General features: G+C 35.4%; 1 protein-coding gene across 2 annotated transcripts in view; it reads right to left on the bottom strand.

Annotated features, from left to right (window-relative positions):
- DPYD (dihydropyrimidine dehydrogenase) overlaps nt 1-19,062 on the bottom strand; it is an 875,732-nt gene that overhangs the window by 492,163 nt on the left and 364,507 nt on the right. For both annotated transcript variants that reach the window (XM_023231016.1, XM_023231017.2), the window contains exons 9-10: nt 16,073-16,180; nt 14,146-14,315 (exon numbers count right to left, since the gene is read on the bottom strand). In XM_023231016.1, the coding sequence (XP_023086784.1) occupies nt 14,146-14,315; nt 16,073-16,180 (278 nt within the window). The remainder of the gene's footprint in view (nt 1-14,145; nt 14,316-16,072; nt 16,181-19,062) is intronic.

Below are 19,062 nucleotides of genomic sequence, written 5' to 3'. Positions count from 1 at the left end.
TTTATTTTATTTTATTTTATTTTATTTTATTTTATTTTATTTTATTTGAGATGGAGTTTCGTTCTGTTGCCAGTTGCCCAGGCTGGAGTGCAGTGACACGATTTATTTATTTATTTGAGATGGAGTTTCGCTCTGTTGCCAGTTGCACAGGCTGGAGGGTAGTGGCAAGATCTCAGCTCACTGCAGCCTCCGCCTCCCTGGTTCAAGTGATTCTCCTGCCTCAGCCTTCCAAGTAGCTGAGATTACAGGCACCCACCACCACGCCTGACTAATTTTTGTATTTTTAGCAGAGACGGGGTTTCATCCTGTTGGCCAGGTTGGTCTCAAACTCCTGACCTCAAGTGATCAACCCGCCTCAGCCTCCCGAAATGCTGGGAATACAGGCATAAGATACCGCGCCCAGCCATAAATATTGTTTTATAACAAGATAAATAATAATAATAACAGGTATTTATAACACTTAAAAGTATTCTTATAAGTGCTTTACATGTAATTCACTTAATCTTCATACAGAAAATACATATAATGCTTTACATGTAACTCAATCTTCAAACAGAAAAATGTTATGACACCAGTATATTTGTTACAAATAAAGTACTTAGTTTCAAACCGACTTTGTCTCCCTGCTGTGGTGCAAAAAGCCAAAACCCACACTGGGCATCAGCATGATTTTACAGACTTAGCATACAGCCTTAGGCACACTGCTGCTTGCTGGCCTCACAAAGAAAAAAAAAAAAAAATCTGTGGACAAGCATTATTTTCTTCTACAGGGGAGAAACTGAGGCTCATAGAAGCCAAAAATACACTAAGGGATGAAAAAACTTATCTGAAATTAGGATCAAGCTGAAACTACATCCTACTTGGTCTTCATTATGTCCAAGAATAGCAACTGTAGTATATTTGAAATAATGAGACTGTATGATTCTAGTTGCAGAACCTCAAACAAAGCAAAGTGGAAAAGGAAAAGCTAAAGTCAAAGATGAAGGGCTAGGCTAAATAAAGGTCCCTTTGTGGGAAGAGGAGACTCAAGCTTCCCAGTCTAAGCACATTTGCAAGTACTATAAAATCATGAAATACAGGAACCACGTGATGGACTTATGAACTCAATATTGTAAACGAGTTAATAGAGACACCTTGAATCCAGATAAAGAGTAAATTTAGAACAAAAAAAAGTACTACTACACAAAGTGGATATTAGATACACAAAACAGACTATCTTTAGATACAAAATTGAAAAACCATAGAATTTAAATAAGTTTGTTCAATAGTAAACTCATTCTCAACACTCTTTAAGTAGAGGAAGAATATCTTATTGAACATTCTATCCTTTATGTCCAAGAGTGATATTAAAATAGTCACTCTTGATTTGATTTTGATAAGTATAAGCCCGTGAACATTAAGACAGACACCCAGAAAATCAGAATGCATGCCAGTCAGTAAGCCAATGAAGGGGCATCAAGTGAATGTCACATGGAAGGATAGGGCATCAAGACTGGTCACAGCCCTATCTGTGTCTATCAAAATGATTGGCACACAATAGACCCTGAATAAAGTTTTGTTTACTAGAATGAATGACAAATAATTATGAAAATCTGAAGGACATTCAAATTAAGGAAAGTACAACCAACTAGTAGTATACTGAGTGAATGGCTATTAAACACCCATCTCAATGTAAGTAACAGGACACAGCAGAAGACATGCTACCTGACCAGATCATCCTATGTTGCAAGGTTGAAACAAAAAAGCAAATGGTGTTCCTCCTCAGTTGTCATTTATGCTGCTATCAGAAAACATGGACCAAACTGACTGGTGGTCTAACCATATGCAGCGTTACTGTTCAAAGTAACCAGCTTTCTGTGACAAGTAATTCACAGATGTCAGTGTTAGTGCCTTTTAACACCTAACGTTTGTCAATAATCATTAATAATAATCAGTAACTCTTGAATCTGGATATGAATGCTTCTCCTCATGGCACCCATATATATTTATTTGATGGAGCATGTCCTTATGAGGGACAATTAGTATATCAAGCAAACATGCCAACCTCTCTTTTCCTAATCTCCACCAATAAAGTAGTAAGTAGCTATAAGGGTCCATTTCTTACATTTGACAAATCAGGTTGTCACTTTCTTTTTACACAGTAGAGGGAAAGTTAAAAAAAATTCTCAACTTTGATTTTCACCTCCATATTCAGGAAAGATATGTGGCTGATGCTGAGTGAAATAAAAATAACATGCTATATGCATGCAATAATGATCATCATTTTAATGATTAACTTTATGTAATGTGATGATTTGGTCTGATTAATATTACAGGCATCATACTCTAGAAATTATGAAACAACTTAATTTTCTATAATTAAAAGCATGATGTCAACTCACTTTTAGATTGCTCATAGGCAAAGCAAGAATAGGTTATAAACTATAATTAGCGGAGCTCAAAACCAGCATATATTAAATTCTGGAATAACTTCTAATAAACCAAAGTTTGAGAAGCAATATGAAGAAACAACATTCTTTGTAAAGATTACCCTCTAATACTAATTGACCATTTATCCATTCTATACGAACACAAAAACCTAAAAATATTATTTAGAAGCAAAATTATTTAGTAGTCTACTTTGGCCAGTAATAAACCTAGAAAATATCATTTCATTTCATCACTGTTAAATTATCTGATGTACAAGAAACATTCAGAGCCATGTGGTAAGAGTACCATCCATCTAACCAAACATTTGTTAAATATTATGTACAAAAACAGTGCTGTGATCTACAGGTAAAATAAACTGCCTTAAAAATCTCATAGAAGCAGAAAACCAGCATCTATAGGTAATAATGTACAACAAACATAATTTGCTTTACCCAAATTTATTCAGGTTCTGAACCTTTTCCTAGGACCACTTCTGTGCTTTTTTGTAAAATCCAGATTTAGCAAGAACCCTGCTAAGTCCGTTTAGCAAAATCCCTCACTCTTGATATTTAATCTTCTTCAATATCTCATCAGGTACCTCATCCTCCGCCATGACCCAGGTGATGTCTGACCCTGGCCTGTCTTCTGCAAGAATCCTGTTAGATTGATTTAGCCAACAGGATAAAGCCTTACCCTGATGTTTCCTTTCAGTAATATTTTATCTACTGACTCACAACCTACTCCTTGGCTATTAATTCCTACCTGTCCATTCTGTTTTTGGAGTTTAACTCTCATTTGGGGGATAAAAAGTGTCATCAGATATTGAGAATGGAGAGTTCTTGCTAAAACCGGACTTTACAGGGAAGTATACAGGTGGGCCTTGGAGAAGGTTCAGGAGCCTGATTAAAGTTTGGCCTTTGGGAGGCCAAGGAGTGCGGATCACGAGGTCTGGGGATCAAGACTGTGCTGGCTAACACGGTGAAACCCCGTCTCTACTAAAAATACAAAAAAAAAAAAAAAAAATAGCTGGGCGTGGTGGCAGGCACCTATAGTATCAGCTACTCAGGAGGCTGAGGCAGGAGAACGGCGTGAACCCAGGATGCAGAATTTGCAGTGAGCCGAAAGCACCACTGCAATCCAGCCTGGGCAACAGAGCGAGACTCGATATCAAAACAAAAATTGAAGGAGTTAGGAATCTGTGTCATGTGTAAAGGCAGTATACTCGAATGGCACATAAATGGGCATTTTCCCTAGCAGTAGTGCAGATCAAGGAAGGGCACCATTGCTGGGCACGGTAGCTCAGGCCTATAGTCTCAGTGTTTTAGAAGGTCAAGGTGGGAGAACTGTTTAAGGCTAGGAGTTCAAGACTAGCCCGGGTAAAACAGAGAAATCTCATCTCTACTAAAACATTCTTAAAAAATTAGCCAGGTGTGGTGGCATCTGCCTATAGTCCCAGCTACTTGGAAGACTGAGGTGGGAGGATCTGTACAGCCCAGGTGTTAGAGATTGCAATGAGCTATGATCATGTCACTGCATTCCAGCCTTGGTGACAGAGCAAGATCCTGTCTCAAAAAAAAAAAGGAAAAAAGAAGAAAAAAAAATAAAGGGTAGCATGGAAAAGGTGCTAATATAAGCTAATCTTGAAGGAAACTTAAGAATTAATCACTGGAAAGGGATTAGTTACTAGGAAGTTCTTGTATGGAATCCATTCTCTCTCTTTGAAGAAGTGAGTGTGGAAGGGTAAAGGAGTGTATCTCAAGAAGAAAAGAAGGAAAGCAGCTTGGTTAAAGCTCTATGTAATATGTAAGCATCTATTTTTGTCATTTATAAGTGGAAGAGTCCTTAGCAATGGAATGCTTTTAGCATGGCATATCTGTTAGTTTAGGATTGCTATGGTAAACAAACCTGGAAAGGTGAATTTAAGGGGCATAGATCACTATAAAGAGCAAGTTACATAACTATCTGAGTATAAATTAGATGTCTCATAAGTGAAACAACTTTCTTTGATCTAAGTGATGGAGCTACTTACATGACTTAGAGACCACATGTTAATCTGGTTTAGAGCAAATCCTAATACAGCAAGATAGAACCTGAGGAACTCTGTTGGTGGTAGTCCTGCACTTCTTGTTTACCTGACAGTTTGTTTTTAATTGTATCCTTGAAGTTAATAATCTAGTTTGATACAGAGTGATATTTAATTCATATGAGTTTGATTTCACAATCCAATCTTCTACTTATCTGGGTTACCAAGGACTTGAAGGAGGGTAAAAGAAGAGGCATCAAACTCGGCCCATTCACACTTGATCTCATATTCTTTAATTTTCTAAACAGTTTTTAAAATATTTATTAATTTTTGACTTATACATATTTATGGTGAGTGGTGAAATGTAGAACAATTTTTATATGTTAATTAATCTCTAGCCTGTACAAGCAAATTCTGCAATTATTCTTTTAATTAGGCAAAAAAGTTTGCTGAGACCACAAATTGACATTCCTTCTTTTAGTACCTGGTCAGGCTTCATTCACACATAGAATGTTTTCACTTTAAGTTTTTTAAAGTTGAAGAATCTTGAACGTAAAGAAACATTTCTCCAAATGAGAGTTGTACTACACATTGGATAAATATAGTCATCCCTTAACTGAGTCCTTACTAATTTTATTGTGTCACTATTGTGCTGCAAAACCCAGATATGCAATGTAAGGAATAATTTAGAGGCTTTAGAGGCTTAAAATGCGTTGGCACGACTATCATTAAATATATCTCCTTTAACAAGTAATGAGTGTTTCTGTTGTTGTTGTTTGTTTGTTTTTTGAGATGCAGTCTCACTCTGTCACCCAGGCTGGAGTGCAGTGGCGCGATCCCCACTCACTGCAAGCTCCGCCTCCCAGGTTCACAGCATTCTCCCGCCTCAGCCTCCCGAGTAGCTGGGACTACAGGCGCCCGCCACCTCACCCAGTTAAATTTTTTGTATTTTTAGTAGAGACAGGGTTTCACCATGTTAGCCAGGATGGTCTCCAGCTCCTGACCTTGTGATCCGCCTGCCCCAGCCTCCCAAAGTGCTGGGATTACAGGCGTGAGCCATCGCACCTGGCCAAAAAGAGTATTTTTAAACACAATTCATTTACTATTGATGACACTTTCTTAAACTTGACTAACACTTATTTTCTTCATCTTAGATTTTGATGGATTCAAGCCTTCCTGGCAGCTGTTGGAATATCTCACAAAACTCCATTCTGTGTAACTCGGTGCCTTTGTAGTTCCTCCTTTAATCTTAAAATGCCTCCATGTACAAATTCTTTACAAATCAGGATCATCTGCTTTCTGCCACTTGCTAATACTCTTGGATTCTAGTAATCTTTATTATTTCTTGCTTTTTATATATTACTTGCTTGTATTTCCTTCTTTTTCTAGTTCTCAGCTATCTTTTAAGAGACTGAAAACTAGGGATAATTTATTTTTTTCAGTCTACTTTTAATGTTAGAGTCACATAAAAATGTGACACAATATTTTTTAACAGTTTAAAATAAAATGTGTACTTATTTAAAAGCTATCAGAAATAATTTTGAAGTTATATGTATGTATGTAAAATTATATATTTTGAAAATTTCATATGAACTTAAAGTTTTCCTAAGAAGTTTTCAATGCCTTTAATATATTGGTTAATCGAACATGCCTCACCGGTCTGCCACCTTGAATCAAGGAATGCACTACACGTTGAGTCAGATACCAGGTTGAATTCATCGATCCAATAAAGAAGCTTCTATTTCAGTTTGTGGAATAAGTATAAAGTAATAAGTACCCTATGTGATAAATTCTATTAACAGCAGGAAGCATAAAGGGCTATAAAAGCCTACAGAGAAGAGAAGTTAAGTTGGTAGGGAACTAAGGAAAACTTCAAGAAAAAATGACATTTGGAGCAGACCTTGAAGGATGAGTTCATGTGTAGTAGTTAGGGGCTCCCCTGGTACTGAGTTATTAAGTACACCTCTAAGACTTCATGATGACAGGGGGATGACATATTCCAAGGACCTGTATATGTTTATCTTTTTGAAACTTGGGAAAATTAAGTATAGTATGAAAAGGTAGAATGGAATTTTAGAATTTAGAATTTTAGAAAAAAAAAATTTTTAATTTTTAACAAATCACTCTTTAAAAGAATGACAATTCTGTTTTTATGTTAATTCATGTGTATTTTTCATTTATTTTTGTCTTTCAAATAGCATATACATTGACTAACGTGTGTTTAATAGATTATACAAATTACTTTTTAATATTTTCATGTTATAGGACAAGAAAAGATATTGAAAAGCTGAGGTGAATATTTTTAAATGAAGAGGAGTTTCTAATGTTCACCTAAAAATGAATGAAGTAGAGCATATCGATCTCCTCCCACTTTCAGCTATTGCCAGGCAGTGGTCAAAGGGAAGTTCAAATCTTTTGTGACTTCTGACAGCAAGAAACAGCCATAAAAGGTATTTCAATACACTTTCCCATGTTCACAGAACAATTATGTCTTCCCCTCTTTCCAAAGAGCTGAGAAAGAAGTACCATGTTTGACCTATGCCCATCTGAAAGGATGATGAAGTTCAGGTTGTGTGAGGACACTAAAAAGTTCAGCACATTGGCAAAGTGGTCCAAGGTTACAGGAAGATTTAGGTCATTTACATTGAACAGGTGCAGCAGAAAAAGACTGGACTAATAGGACAACTATTGGTGTGGGCATTGCCTCAGCAAGGTGGTTATATTAGGCTGAAAGTGAACAAAACTCACAAAAGATCCTTGAATGGAAAGTCAAATCTCACCAAGTAGGAAAGGAAAAGGACAAACATAAGGAAGAAACCACAGAGATGGTGCAAGAATAAAGTAATCTTATATACAACATTCAGTATAAGCTACTAAAATGAAAAAAAAATACAGTAATAACAATGTATTGTTACTAAATACGGCCTGACAGTGACACACCAGGTAAAAATGTTCACTTTTAATGAATCTGTGTGCATATCTGTGAATACACACACACACACACACATATATATGAAAGAAGATTAGTAAAGATTTTTTAAAAGCATATAATTTTTCAGTTCTACAGATATTCCTGGTCAACATAACACATCAACCTCCCTCAGAATTTTGAAAATAGTTATGCTTTTAAAATATGTAATCTTAAATGGGCACCAGCTTTTGTTGGCTCTTGGCCTATTTGCAGTCTTCTTTTTTTTCCACTCACCATGTGAATTATCACATGTACTATAGAATTCTGACAATTTCACGTGTCAGTTTCTTTATACTCTATGTCTTGAATATTGTAGATTTTACCTCACCAATTGGCTGGGGATACATTAATTGCAATTTGTTTTAAGTGTAATATTTATACATATTGCTAACATTTTCAATATAGAGTTGTCACTCTGTGAAGAAATAGAGCCTTCCCATTCAGATTCCACATCATTCATATATATTTCTCTGAATGTTAAAAATATAAGACAAGGAATGGAAAAAAAACTTTAAGAAGCATATAATTACAACACTAATTTTATAGATGGGCATACTCAGACTAGTATGTAAATCAAGAATGAAGTGCTCCAACTGTAATTCCTTTTTGACTATTCCATTCTACCTTTTCATACTACACTGAAGTTTCACAACTTTCAAAAGGATACACATATACAGATCCTTGGAATGTGTCATCCTCCTGTCATCATAAAGTGTTAAAGGTGTACTTTAATATTTTAGTACCAGGGGAGCCCCTAACTACTACTAATTAGCTTTTTGTGCCTGGAGAAGATTTTGTGTGGCTGTTTGTTTTCAGCTACCTTCAGATAGCAAACCATGTCAACATGTCTCTGATTACTCTCCATGAAGAACAGGATATCAAATGATGTACAGGTGCCAAACATTGAAGAGCTGCTGTAAGCATCACCCTTAGTAAATCAAATTAAATTTGTCAGCTTCTGGGGGCTATTTTCTAAAAATAGTCCCAGATTCATATTTCTTGTAATTAAATTAAAACTAGAAAGCATCAGTTACTTGTAGAAAATGTATGTTTACGCTGGGCGCGGTGGCTCACGCTTGTAATCCTAGCACTTTGGGAGGCTGAGACGGGCAGATCACAAGGTCAGGAGATCGAGACCATCCTGGCTAACACTGTGAAATCCCGTCTCTACTAAAAATACAAAAAATTAGCCGAGCATGGTGGCAGGCGCCCGTAGTCCCAGCTACTTGGGAGGCTGGGGCAGGAGAATGGCATGAACCCGGGAGGCAGAGCTTGCAGGGAGGCAGAGCTTGCAGTGAGCCGAGATCGCCAGGTGTGGTGGTGGGTGCTTGTAGTCCCAGCTACATGGGAGGCTGAGGCAGGAGAATGGCGTGAACCTGGGAGGCGGAGCTTGCAGTGAGCTGAGATTGCACCACTCCCGCCTGGGCGACACAGCGAGACTCCGTCTCAAAGAAAAAAAAAAAAAAAAAAGAAAATGCATGTTTAGCCACAAGACATAGATAACAAAACTATCTATAGACATAGCTTTAACATGGTCATTTGATATTAAAAATATCTGAGAAGAGGCCTATAGGTCATGACACAAAAATGATCTATTACGGGGTATGCTGTGTGGTGATGCAAAAAATCAGTTAAAAGGCTCATTCTTTTAAACAATGTGCTATTTCAAGGTTGTAGTACCAGATGAAGAAATATATATATATTTTTTATTATACTTTAAGTTCTAGGGTACATGTGCATAACGTGCAGGTTTGTTACATATGTATACTTGTGCCATGTTGGTGTGCTGCACCCATCAACTCGTCACCACCCATCAACTCGTCATTTACATCAGGTATAACTCCGAATGCAATCCCTCCCCCCTCCCCCATCCCCGTGATAGGCCCCGGTGTGTGATGTTCCCCTTCCCGAGTCCAAAGCAGACTGAGCAATCTGGTATTGTTATTTTTCTAATTAAAATAATAAAGTAGCATTAATTATCAAAACAGTTAACCCTCTCAATAGCTAAAATATATAAAAACTGACATATCAAAGTTAAATCAGTTACCATCTTGACAAACAAATAAAGGGAAGCCAAGGCATCCCAGGGAGTAACATGTAGACCCCATAAAAATGTAGCAGAATTAATGATCAATCATGTTTTGCTGCTATTGGAAAACTGAATATGTGAACAACAGATTTTTGAAATATACTTTGTGTGTGGGATTGTGCTATTAAAAGTAATTTTGAAACCATACTCTTTTCAGTAATAATTAATAAGAACTATAAAGTCCTTCCCTAACCTTATCCTTTAAATTTATCAACTCAAGCAGGTCTGTTGAGTCCTGACCTTCATGCCTCCTTTTAGGGATTCCCAACTGCCTAAAGCATTCTTGCAGTTCTATCTGATCTGTCAACAGCTTTTAATACCAGCATTTTGGGGGATTCTGTTATCCTGTGAAATTTAATCTCACCTATTTAAGCTTGCAGAAAGCACTGGAGGGAATTATTAACAGATTTTCCCTCATCTTCTTAGAGGATAGTGCCGAGTGATTGGCTGGTTTCCCTAAGGACCCATGGCTGAGAAGCACTAGTTTGTCAGTAGCATCCTATTTAGCATGTGTGTGAGGCCACAAGGGAGCTGGAAAGACATTTGGAATCAGAATTACATCAATATGCTGACGATGCCTGCATATCTTCATTTCATCAAACCTATGTCCTTTAGTATTAATGCTTTCTTAGCCAAGATGGAAAGTACCTCCATACAGCACACTGTTTGTGACACTAATTAGACAGCTGGAAAGCACGTTGATGATACATCAGAACAGTGGACCAGCAACCTCAGCATCACAAGGAAGCTTGTTAAAAATGCAAATTCTCAGGCCCACCCCAGACCTATTGAATCAGCAACTCTAGGGACAGGGCCCAGCAATCTGTGTTGAACAAGCCCTCTAGGTGACTTAATGCACCCTAACATTTGAAAACCTCTACAATGGGATGTGTGTGTCACTACAAGAGTCTGTTAGATGATGTCTCCTACTTTTGTGGATTAAAACATTCCTGAGTCTAATTATATACTTCTTGGTTACTAACCACATAATATACATGATCTCAAACAATTCCATGTGATATGGTTAAGCTTTGTGTCCCCATTCAACTCTCATTTTGAATTGTAATCTCCATAATCCCCACCTGTCAAGGGAGAATCATGGGGGTGGTTCCCCATGCTGTTCTCATGATGGTGAGTGAGTTCTCACAGATCTGACGATTGTGTAAGTGGCTCTTCTCTTTTTGCTCAGCATTTCTCCTTCCTGCAACCTTGTGAAGAAAGTACCCTGCTTTCCGTCATGATTGTAAGTTTCCTGAGGCCTCCCCAGCCATGCTGAACTGTGAGTCAATTAAATATCTTTCCTTTATAAATTACCCAGTCTCAGGCAGTTCTTCACAGCAGTATGAAAATGGACTAATACACCATGTTAAATGTAACTGGCTTCTGTCATAATTCATATTTGTCACTCAAGGATAAGAAAACTTTATATTTTTCTGTATTTCCCTCACTCTAAGAATAAGAATTAGACTGCACCATTAGACATATACATGCTGACATGCCTAATGCTGAGGCATTTTATTGACAAGCCATGTTATTTCCAAATTACACTGAAGAGTCCATGATCACTAAACAATACACATATTTGAGGAAACCTCTAAATGTCCCTGTTCCTCAATCTTCACTGACTCTAAAGTAACCCAATGTGACTGAAGTTTCTACTAGGGGAGACAGCATAGGAAAAAGAAAACAATTACCCAAGAAATTAGGTCCAATATTAAATTCTTCATATTGGCTAAAAAATATGTCCAAGACCTAACCTTTCAAACCCTGTATCTTGAAGTAGATACATGATATTGGACCTCTACTCTCTTGATTTTCCAGTTTCATGAGTGTCAGCACTGCAATATTTTGGCTTCTCTTTTCATGCATACAAAACCAAGCAATGGCCATAAAGGATTAACACTGAAACTTCTATGAATGCCAAAGTTCCCAATCCTTACATGGTATTAGCCCTGGTAAGTGAATCAATCCTGAAAACTTTGCATAATCTAATCATATATTACTTATTATTCCAACTCTTTGATAAATTTTGCCTAAACTTATGAGATAAACCTTCAAAGGCCTATGATTATAATATTTATCTAACTTGGAAGGTATTAGTCCCTGTAATGCTAAAAAGCCTTGGATGCTGACTCCCTCCAGTAAACGTTCATTCCACAATTACTTGTTGAACCTTTTATAGGTAGCACCCAATGTGCTAAACAGGGGGAAGGTAAATGTGACCCAGAGAGATGATCATGGCCGTTTCTCTCATGAAGCTCCAAGTCAATTAGTTTTAATATCATATAAAATTTTGGTTAATTGTAAGCTAATAAGAAAATATCCAAACATTCAAACATTTGTTCTTCTAGTTTTAAATAAGATCAGACCCATTTGAGTTCTACTAAGCTCTACTGCAGTCAGGTTACCTATTATCTCAAGGATCTGTTGCTTCTTAACACTTTGGTAATCAAGATTCAGGCAGCTGAGCTCTGGCCTTCTAAGGTGCTATGTCTCTACTCTGATTCTGTGCTTCCTGTAATCTACTCACATTAACCAATAGCTCACTTTTTACTTAGCCCCTGACTAACCTCTCTGCTTCTGATGCCACTCCACTATAGTCAATTACCAGCAGAGTAGCCATTTTAAAATTTAAATCAGAGCTTGGCACTTCTCTGTTCAAAGGAGTCCAGTGATTTTTCTCTCTCAATGAGAGTAAAAGCTAAAGGTCTTGTGAATACCTACAATACATCATCTGGTGTGTCACATTTTCTGTTCTCTCTTACTTTATTCTGATGATATTGACGTTTTTTCTATTCCACAAATCCAGAAGGCTTCCTCAATAAAGTGTGAAGGCATTTAGCTTGGCCTGCAATGTTTATCTCCTAGATGCTTACTTTCTCTCAATTTCTTCATCACTTTGTTCAAAAATCATCTCATCAGAGAGGTCTTCCAGGGCCACCCTGTTTAAAATGGCAAACCCTGCCTTCTCTTCTACCATACTTCTCCTCTCTCACACACTCACTATAGTCCTATATTAATTTTTCTCCACAGTTCTAACTACATTTCAATATACTATTTATGTGACAGTTTATTTGTTTAATTATTGGATATCTTCTCTCACTAGGTACAAAGGCCACGAGGGCATGAAATTCTAACTGGTTTGCTGACTGTTGTATCTAAATTGACCAGAATAATACCTGGTATAACAGATGCTCAATAAATGTAGTTTGAATGAATGAATGAATGAGTAAATAAATTCATACTACTACCCTCTTCTTATCTGGTCTCAGTTTGTTTGCATCTTAGTTCTACCTAAGACAGAAGAAATAGCCACCATTCATTTCCAGTGACGCTTGCAAATGGAAGATGACGACGATATAAAATATGAAGTAAACTGATATTGCCAATCAGGGTCACCTTCCCCTTCCAACTCTCAAGAAGTCACCTTTGGTAATGAAAACTTTCCTAACACTGGAATTAGAAGGATAAGACTTAGTATTTAAAATGTTTAGCTCAAAACCTATTTCTCAAGTACAAATTATGTGCCAGGTCCTGTGCTACGCACTGGAATACAAAGATCTAAATTTTTCTTTATATGTGTAAAAAAACCATGATTATACTAATTATTGCCTAAGACAGAATTCCAGAAAAAAAAAAAAAAACCTTATGATCATAAGACTATCTTGGATTTTATATATAAAAAAAAAGTCTAAAAAGGGTAGATTGGATGGAGAAAAGTCCAGAGAATAAATGTGGCATTTGAAACTCAGCCATGAACCAGTGGTGACCCTGATACTTTGGTAAGATTAATTTGTAATGTGGGTAATCTACATATGACAAATTACCTATTGACTACAGCTATAATTCTTGCCTAGTACAGAGATTCCAAACGTGTTCAGGCATTCCGAAGTAAGTCAAGTTCATGATACTGATTTGATTAAAATGAGTAATTTATCTTTCTATAAATACATTTGGTTCTTGTTCTCAGAACTCATATTCTTCATAAGGTATTATATTTCTCTAATAGCATTAAAATTTGAGAAGTCTGTAGTATATGTAAATAGCTGATAACTCACCCAAGACTAGTCACCAGTCACTGGTAAGAATGAAATGATTTTAAACTAGTTATTTTTAGTGTGTTAACCAATTACTAATTTTGAGTAGTGCTTATCTTACAGCTCTTTAAAAATATACATGACACCCTTTCCTTTCTGTTTGCTTCACAAATAATGAACTGACTGAAAGTAAGACCAAGGTATACATCTTAGAATGCAGCTTGTAAATTGGCTTACGGAAAATTCCAAATATATCTTATTACCACATTCTTCTAATATGCATACATTTTGTGAAGAGTACCTACTATTCAGGATATAGAAGACTTAGCACTTTCCATTGTTACTAGTTAAATAGAATATATTTCAAACATATTAATACTAACAAGAAGCACTTGAATATTGACAAAGAATAAATTTCTCATTTTATCCAAATCACTATTACAAATTTTCTTTTACTTGGAATGTCTGAATTAGAAAAGAAACAATTATGTGTAGCCCCAAAATTTTTAAACTTGAATTTGACAATTTCAACATTCTAGCGATTTAAACATTAACAGTTTAATCTCCTAAAATCTGTTGGAGTACAACTCCATATTTTCTGAAGGTTCCATTTTACCTCCTCAGGGACAGCTCTTATATTAACAAAGCCTTTTCTGAAGACGACGAACACACGACGAGCTCCACAACGTAGAGCGGATGTTGCACAGTCAAAGGCAGTGTCTCCAGCTCCAAGTACAATCACGACTCCCCGTATCGATGGCAATGGAGAGTGACAAGCGCACATTCCTGAATGATGAAAGGAAAAACCCCATTTTCAAGTAGAGAAACCATTTCTGCATGACAGCTCAAAAGATACTTGTACTCAAAGCAGTGTAAAATTGCATCTTGCAGTTTTCCAGGATGAAGTGTCACTATCAAATTATTCTGCTTCATTGAAAGACAGTTTTATTCCCATTTTAAAAATATGCCCATATATGTAATTTCATAGTCAGTACCTTTAGTTTCTTTTTTCTTCTAGGATTCCTACAACACATTTTCAGGAGTTTAGGTCATAACAGACTGGAATCAATCAATTAAAACTCTCTTTGTCAAAATTGTGATATCTATCTTTAACTTAGCATAATTAAGTTTCTTTTTGCTAGAAGTAAAAAGTGATCCTTATGATCTGTGTTAACAGTTTGCAATATTTCATTATAATACATTTTTAATATATTACCTTATATAATTTCTAACACATACCTCTGTTATATATTTTGTTAACTTTGAATATTAACTTACTGAATAAGTGTCCTTTATGTTACTGAAGAATTTCTGAGAACTATTTTCTTGAAATAGTTCAAATAAACCTTTCTCCCTTTCACTGCTTTCCTCAGGTTTTGTTTGTAAAATTTGGCAGTAAAAGAAACATGATTTTCTAAGCGTCAATTTCTCAAGGTCATCTCTATTAAGATTTGGTGTCCATATGAAGATCCTTGTGAAAAAGTAAAATATAAGTATTCTTTATGTGTTAGGTAGCACTGTGTAATCAGATTAAATAAATAAAAGTGTTCATAAGATAAATTAAATAAAATTGTTTAAATAAAAGTGTTCATAAGATAAATTACTATAATTTTTAAAATGGTACCAAGAATAGAATAAACCTATAATTTCAATAAGTGTAATCATTTTGCTCCGAAGATTTTGTATTTGGGACACTCTGTAATTTTCAAATATAAGCTAGGTGCACTATGACCTTCCTCAGAAAGCGTTTCAGACATACAAACATCCAGTTCTACTGGGAGGAAGAAGGTGGAGAGGGCATGCAACTTTAGCTGTAAACTTCTGAAAAATAATTGAACACAGAACGTCTCTTACTGTTTTAAGTTCTGGGAGAAGCCTAAAAGTTTGTATCATTTCTACATGTAATTACTGCAGGAATAGCTGTGGCTCAGACCTCTTTAAAAACATATGTTTGAAGGATTTAGATTATCTAGCTTTGGATAAAATATTACAATTTTCTCCTAAGACAATGACTCCGGTCAAGCCAAAGCAAGGTACAGCCTTCATTCAGGTGGTTCTTCTTGGGGTGTATAAAGTGATAGGGTGTCTCTCAAAGTATTTTATTTTAACTTCATAAAATAACTGTTTAAGACAAGACAGTCAAACTTTCTGCCTGTGTAGGAACAAATCATGTAAGATATGTGATGATTCATCCTATTTTAAAATAGTTCCCAAACTGAAGGTAATGCCATTTCTTTGAAAAACATCTTCCAATGTTTGTTAAGGACTTGCTTACCTCGAAGCAATTTTTCATGATGTAGTTTAGACATACATATATTACAGTGAAAATTCCTTATGATGATGCTTTATTGGAAGAATGAGCAAACAGATGATTCTGGCAAACTGTTATATCTAGACTTTTTTAAAAAACACTGTACATTGGGGTATTAGGCAAGGATGGGTGTGAGATCTGAACAATGTGCTGCTGAGCTTGATCTTGATATTAATTTATAATACATAAAATAGCATACTCACTATTAAGCATAAAAGACAATATGTTATACCTGCTTTACTGCCTTTGGCTACAAGTGGCAAAAAGTCTTTGGATGTGTAAAACCCCTGGTCCCGCGTCAGGCCTTGGAAGATGGTATCTTTATTGGGTTCTGGCAAACCTAATTAATCAAATTTATAAAATATCATTAACAGGAGGAGGAGCTTTTCCTACCAGATATTAAAACAAAAAAGAAAACTTTGATCTTTGAAACAATGTTGTTCTTACAGGAAAACATCTGTAAGCAAATCTAAAACATACATAACACAGTCTAACAGATCTCAGAGTATATCTTGTATATCTTTAATATATAACCAAGTACACATCATAAATCACACATTAATGTATACTTATAAATATATGGAAACATACCATGTATATACACACATAAACATATGTAACATTATAGGGAAAATCAGGTTATATTCTTTCCTCGTGTCATAAATAAGTCAGTTTCAGTTATATTAAAGTACTAAATATAAAAAAAACTTTAAAAATGGGTACACATTTATCTAATTCCTGAATAAGTAAAATCATTTCTTTTTTAATGAAGGAAAAAAGTTAAAGGAAAAAATAATGTGTTTTGTCACAATAATTCAACCACTGCTAAATTTCAAAAATATAAATGAATTAAAATGAAAATTATTAACCAGGAAAATGTTTTAATAATTAAATGTCTTTACTGTATAAAAAGTTTCTCAAATTCAGTAAGGAACATATTAGCTTTTCAATGGAAACATAAAGAATAATAAAAATTGGGAGAAGACAAAATATAAATCACTTAAAAGCACTAAAAATATTAACTCCATTAAGTCATTAAACTGCAAATTAAAAGAATAAAATTATAACTTCCCTATAAAAAGAAAAATATTTAAGAAAATTAAACTATACAGCAAGGGTAGACATGGAACTTGTCATACTCTTTTGGTGGAAATATACATTGGTGTTCAATATCTAGAAAACAGTTTTAAATCTATTTTAAGAAAACACTGACACATGCAAATAAAGGTTTAATGCACAAAAATGATTAATACAGAAAGAGTAAAATAAGATGAGAGAGTACCAGAATGCCAGGCGAATGAAGAAATAAGTTCTACCATATAAAAGAAAAAGACAACAAAACAACGAATATTTGAGAAACATGTTATAAGATTGTAATCAAAATACAGTCTTAAACAAACCTGTAGGATTCAAAACTCTGTATAATTCAAATTTTGTAAAAAAAAAAGTATTAATATAAACCATGTAATCGAAACAGAGATCATTTCTAGTGGTGGTATTAAGGATATTCCAATTTTTATTATTTCCTTATTTTCCAAATTTTCTACATTGTGCATATATCAACTATAAATTAGTGAATTCTTACCAAAACCTCAGAAGGAAAATGAGTAGCAGAGTAAATTTTTTCCAAAGTGTAAATGAAGCAAAACTTACAGCAGTCACCCCATCCAAGGCAAGTAGAGAAATAATTCATCTCAATTCCATAAAAGCAGAGGGAAATACGTAGTTTTATTTTATTACTAAGACTCATTCTACCAATGGGTCATTCTAGAAAGGTAGGAGTCTATTTTACAATGAAATGAAGGGCAATGGACATTTGCTGGTAGATACAGAGTAATAAGCATAGCTCAAGGATGACTTTTGTCATATGAAATAAGGTGGATGCCATATCCGATCTGAAAGCTGAAGGTTTTTGTGGGTTGTGTGTAATCAGCAACAAACTACCATTGTCTCTTCAGATTAAACCAAACATTTTTCTTCTCCATCCAGCAGCCCCCAAATCTCCTTTTCCAGAACATTTGCTTATAAATTATTTTAAAAGACCTTTTGCTTTCAAAATGTTTTCCATTATGTAGTAGGATAGTTAGGGGAGCCAGCTCACCTGCCTCTGCCTCAGCCTCTCTGTAAAGGAAATGGAGATAAGAACGTTTCTTCCTTTTATGATATAAAAAGGTATATTAGTAACAGAAATGATTATATAAATGGGTGGCTGTTTATGTGATTCTTTTAGAAAACCTGGGGTGGAGAGATGGGGTTGGTAAAAATAGCTGAATATGTTCTTGAAGGCTCTGTAATGACAAAACGATTTCTTCTCAAATCTATTAAAAGAAGACTGAAGTAAGGGCAAACATTTGACTATTAAAACCAACATACACATATGCTATATATGATTAGTTTTTCTTTGCAGGTTATTTAGCCACACCCCAGGTCACACATAGATCCTCAAGGTCCACGGAGCCCTCCTCCTCTACCTGGGTGACAGGTCATCCCTTCTGGCCAAGGACAGTGCATCTGAAGGTCTCCTTGTGGATACTTTGATAGCCTATGCTAATCATAATGCTGTGGGATAATGAGAAGCAGGGATTTTGTCAGCAGAGAGACTTTGGTATGAATCTTTCCTCTCTCATTTACCAGTTCTGTGATCTTGTATAAGTTCCTGTGAAGGTTAGGTTTAGGTGTCAACTTGGCTAGGCTACAATACCCGTTAATCAAACACTAAGGTAAGTGTTGCTGGGAAAGCCTTTTGTTGATGTGATTAATATCTACAACCACTTGACTTTAAGGAGATTGCCTCAATAATGTGGGTGGGCCCTATCCAATCAATTAATCAAAAGGCCTTAAGAACAAAATTGTGGTTTCCCTGAGAAAGAAGAAATTCTGTCTTAAGTCTGCACAATCAGCTCCTACTTGGGAGCTCCAGTCTCCTGTCCTGCCCTAAGGAGTTGGACTTACCAGCTCCCATAATTAAATAGCCCAATTCTCTAAAATAAGTCATCTCTATCAATCCATCTGTCCATCCTACTAATTATGTTTTTCTGGAGAATCCTGAAATTGAGTTTTTTAATCTGATCTGATTTTCCACTACTTCATTTATAAAAAGAGAGATAATAATTATACTTCTCTCATGGATGTGAGACTTTAAAAAAAATACTAAAAAATATTATAAAATTATAAAAATATTAAAAATATTATATCTATATGGATAAATCATATTATATATAA

The sequence above is a fragment of the Piliocolobus tephrosceles genome, chromosome 1, assembly GCF_002776525.5.
Source record: "Piliocolobus tephrosceles isolate RC106 chromosome 1, ASM277652v3, whole genome shotgun sequence".
Taxonomy (NCBI): domain Eukaryota; kingdom Metazoa; phylum Chordata; class Mammalia; order Primates; family Cercopithecidae; genus Piliocolobus; species Piliocolobus tephrosceles.
Note: the sequence above shows the minus strand (reverse complement) of the source record. Positions and strands in the feature narration are given on the sequence as shown.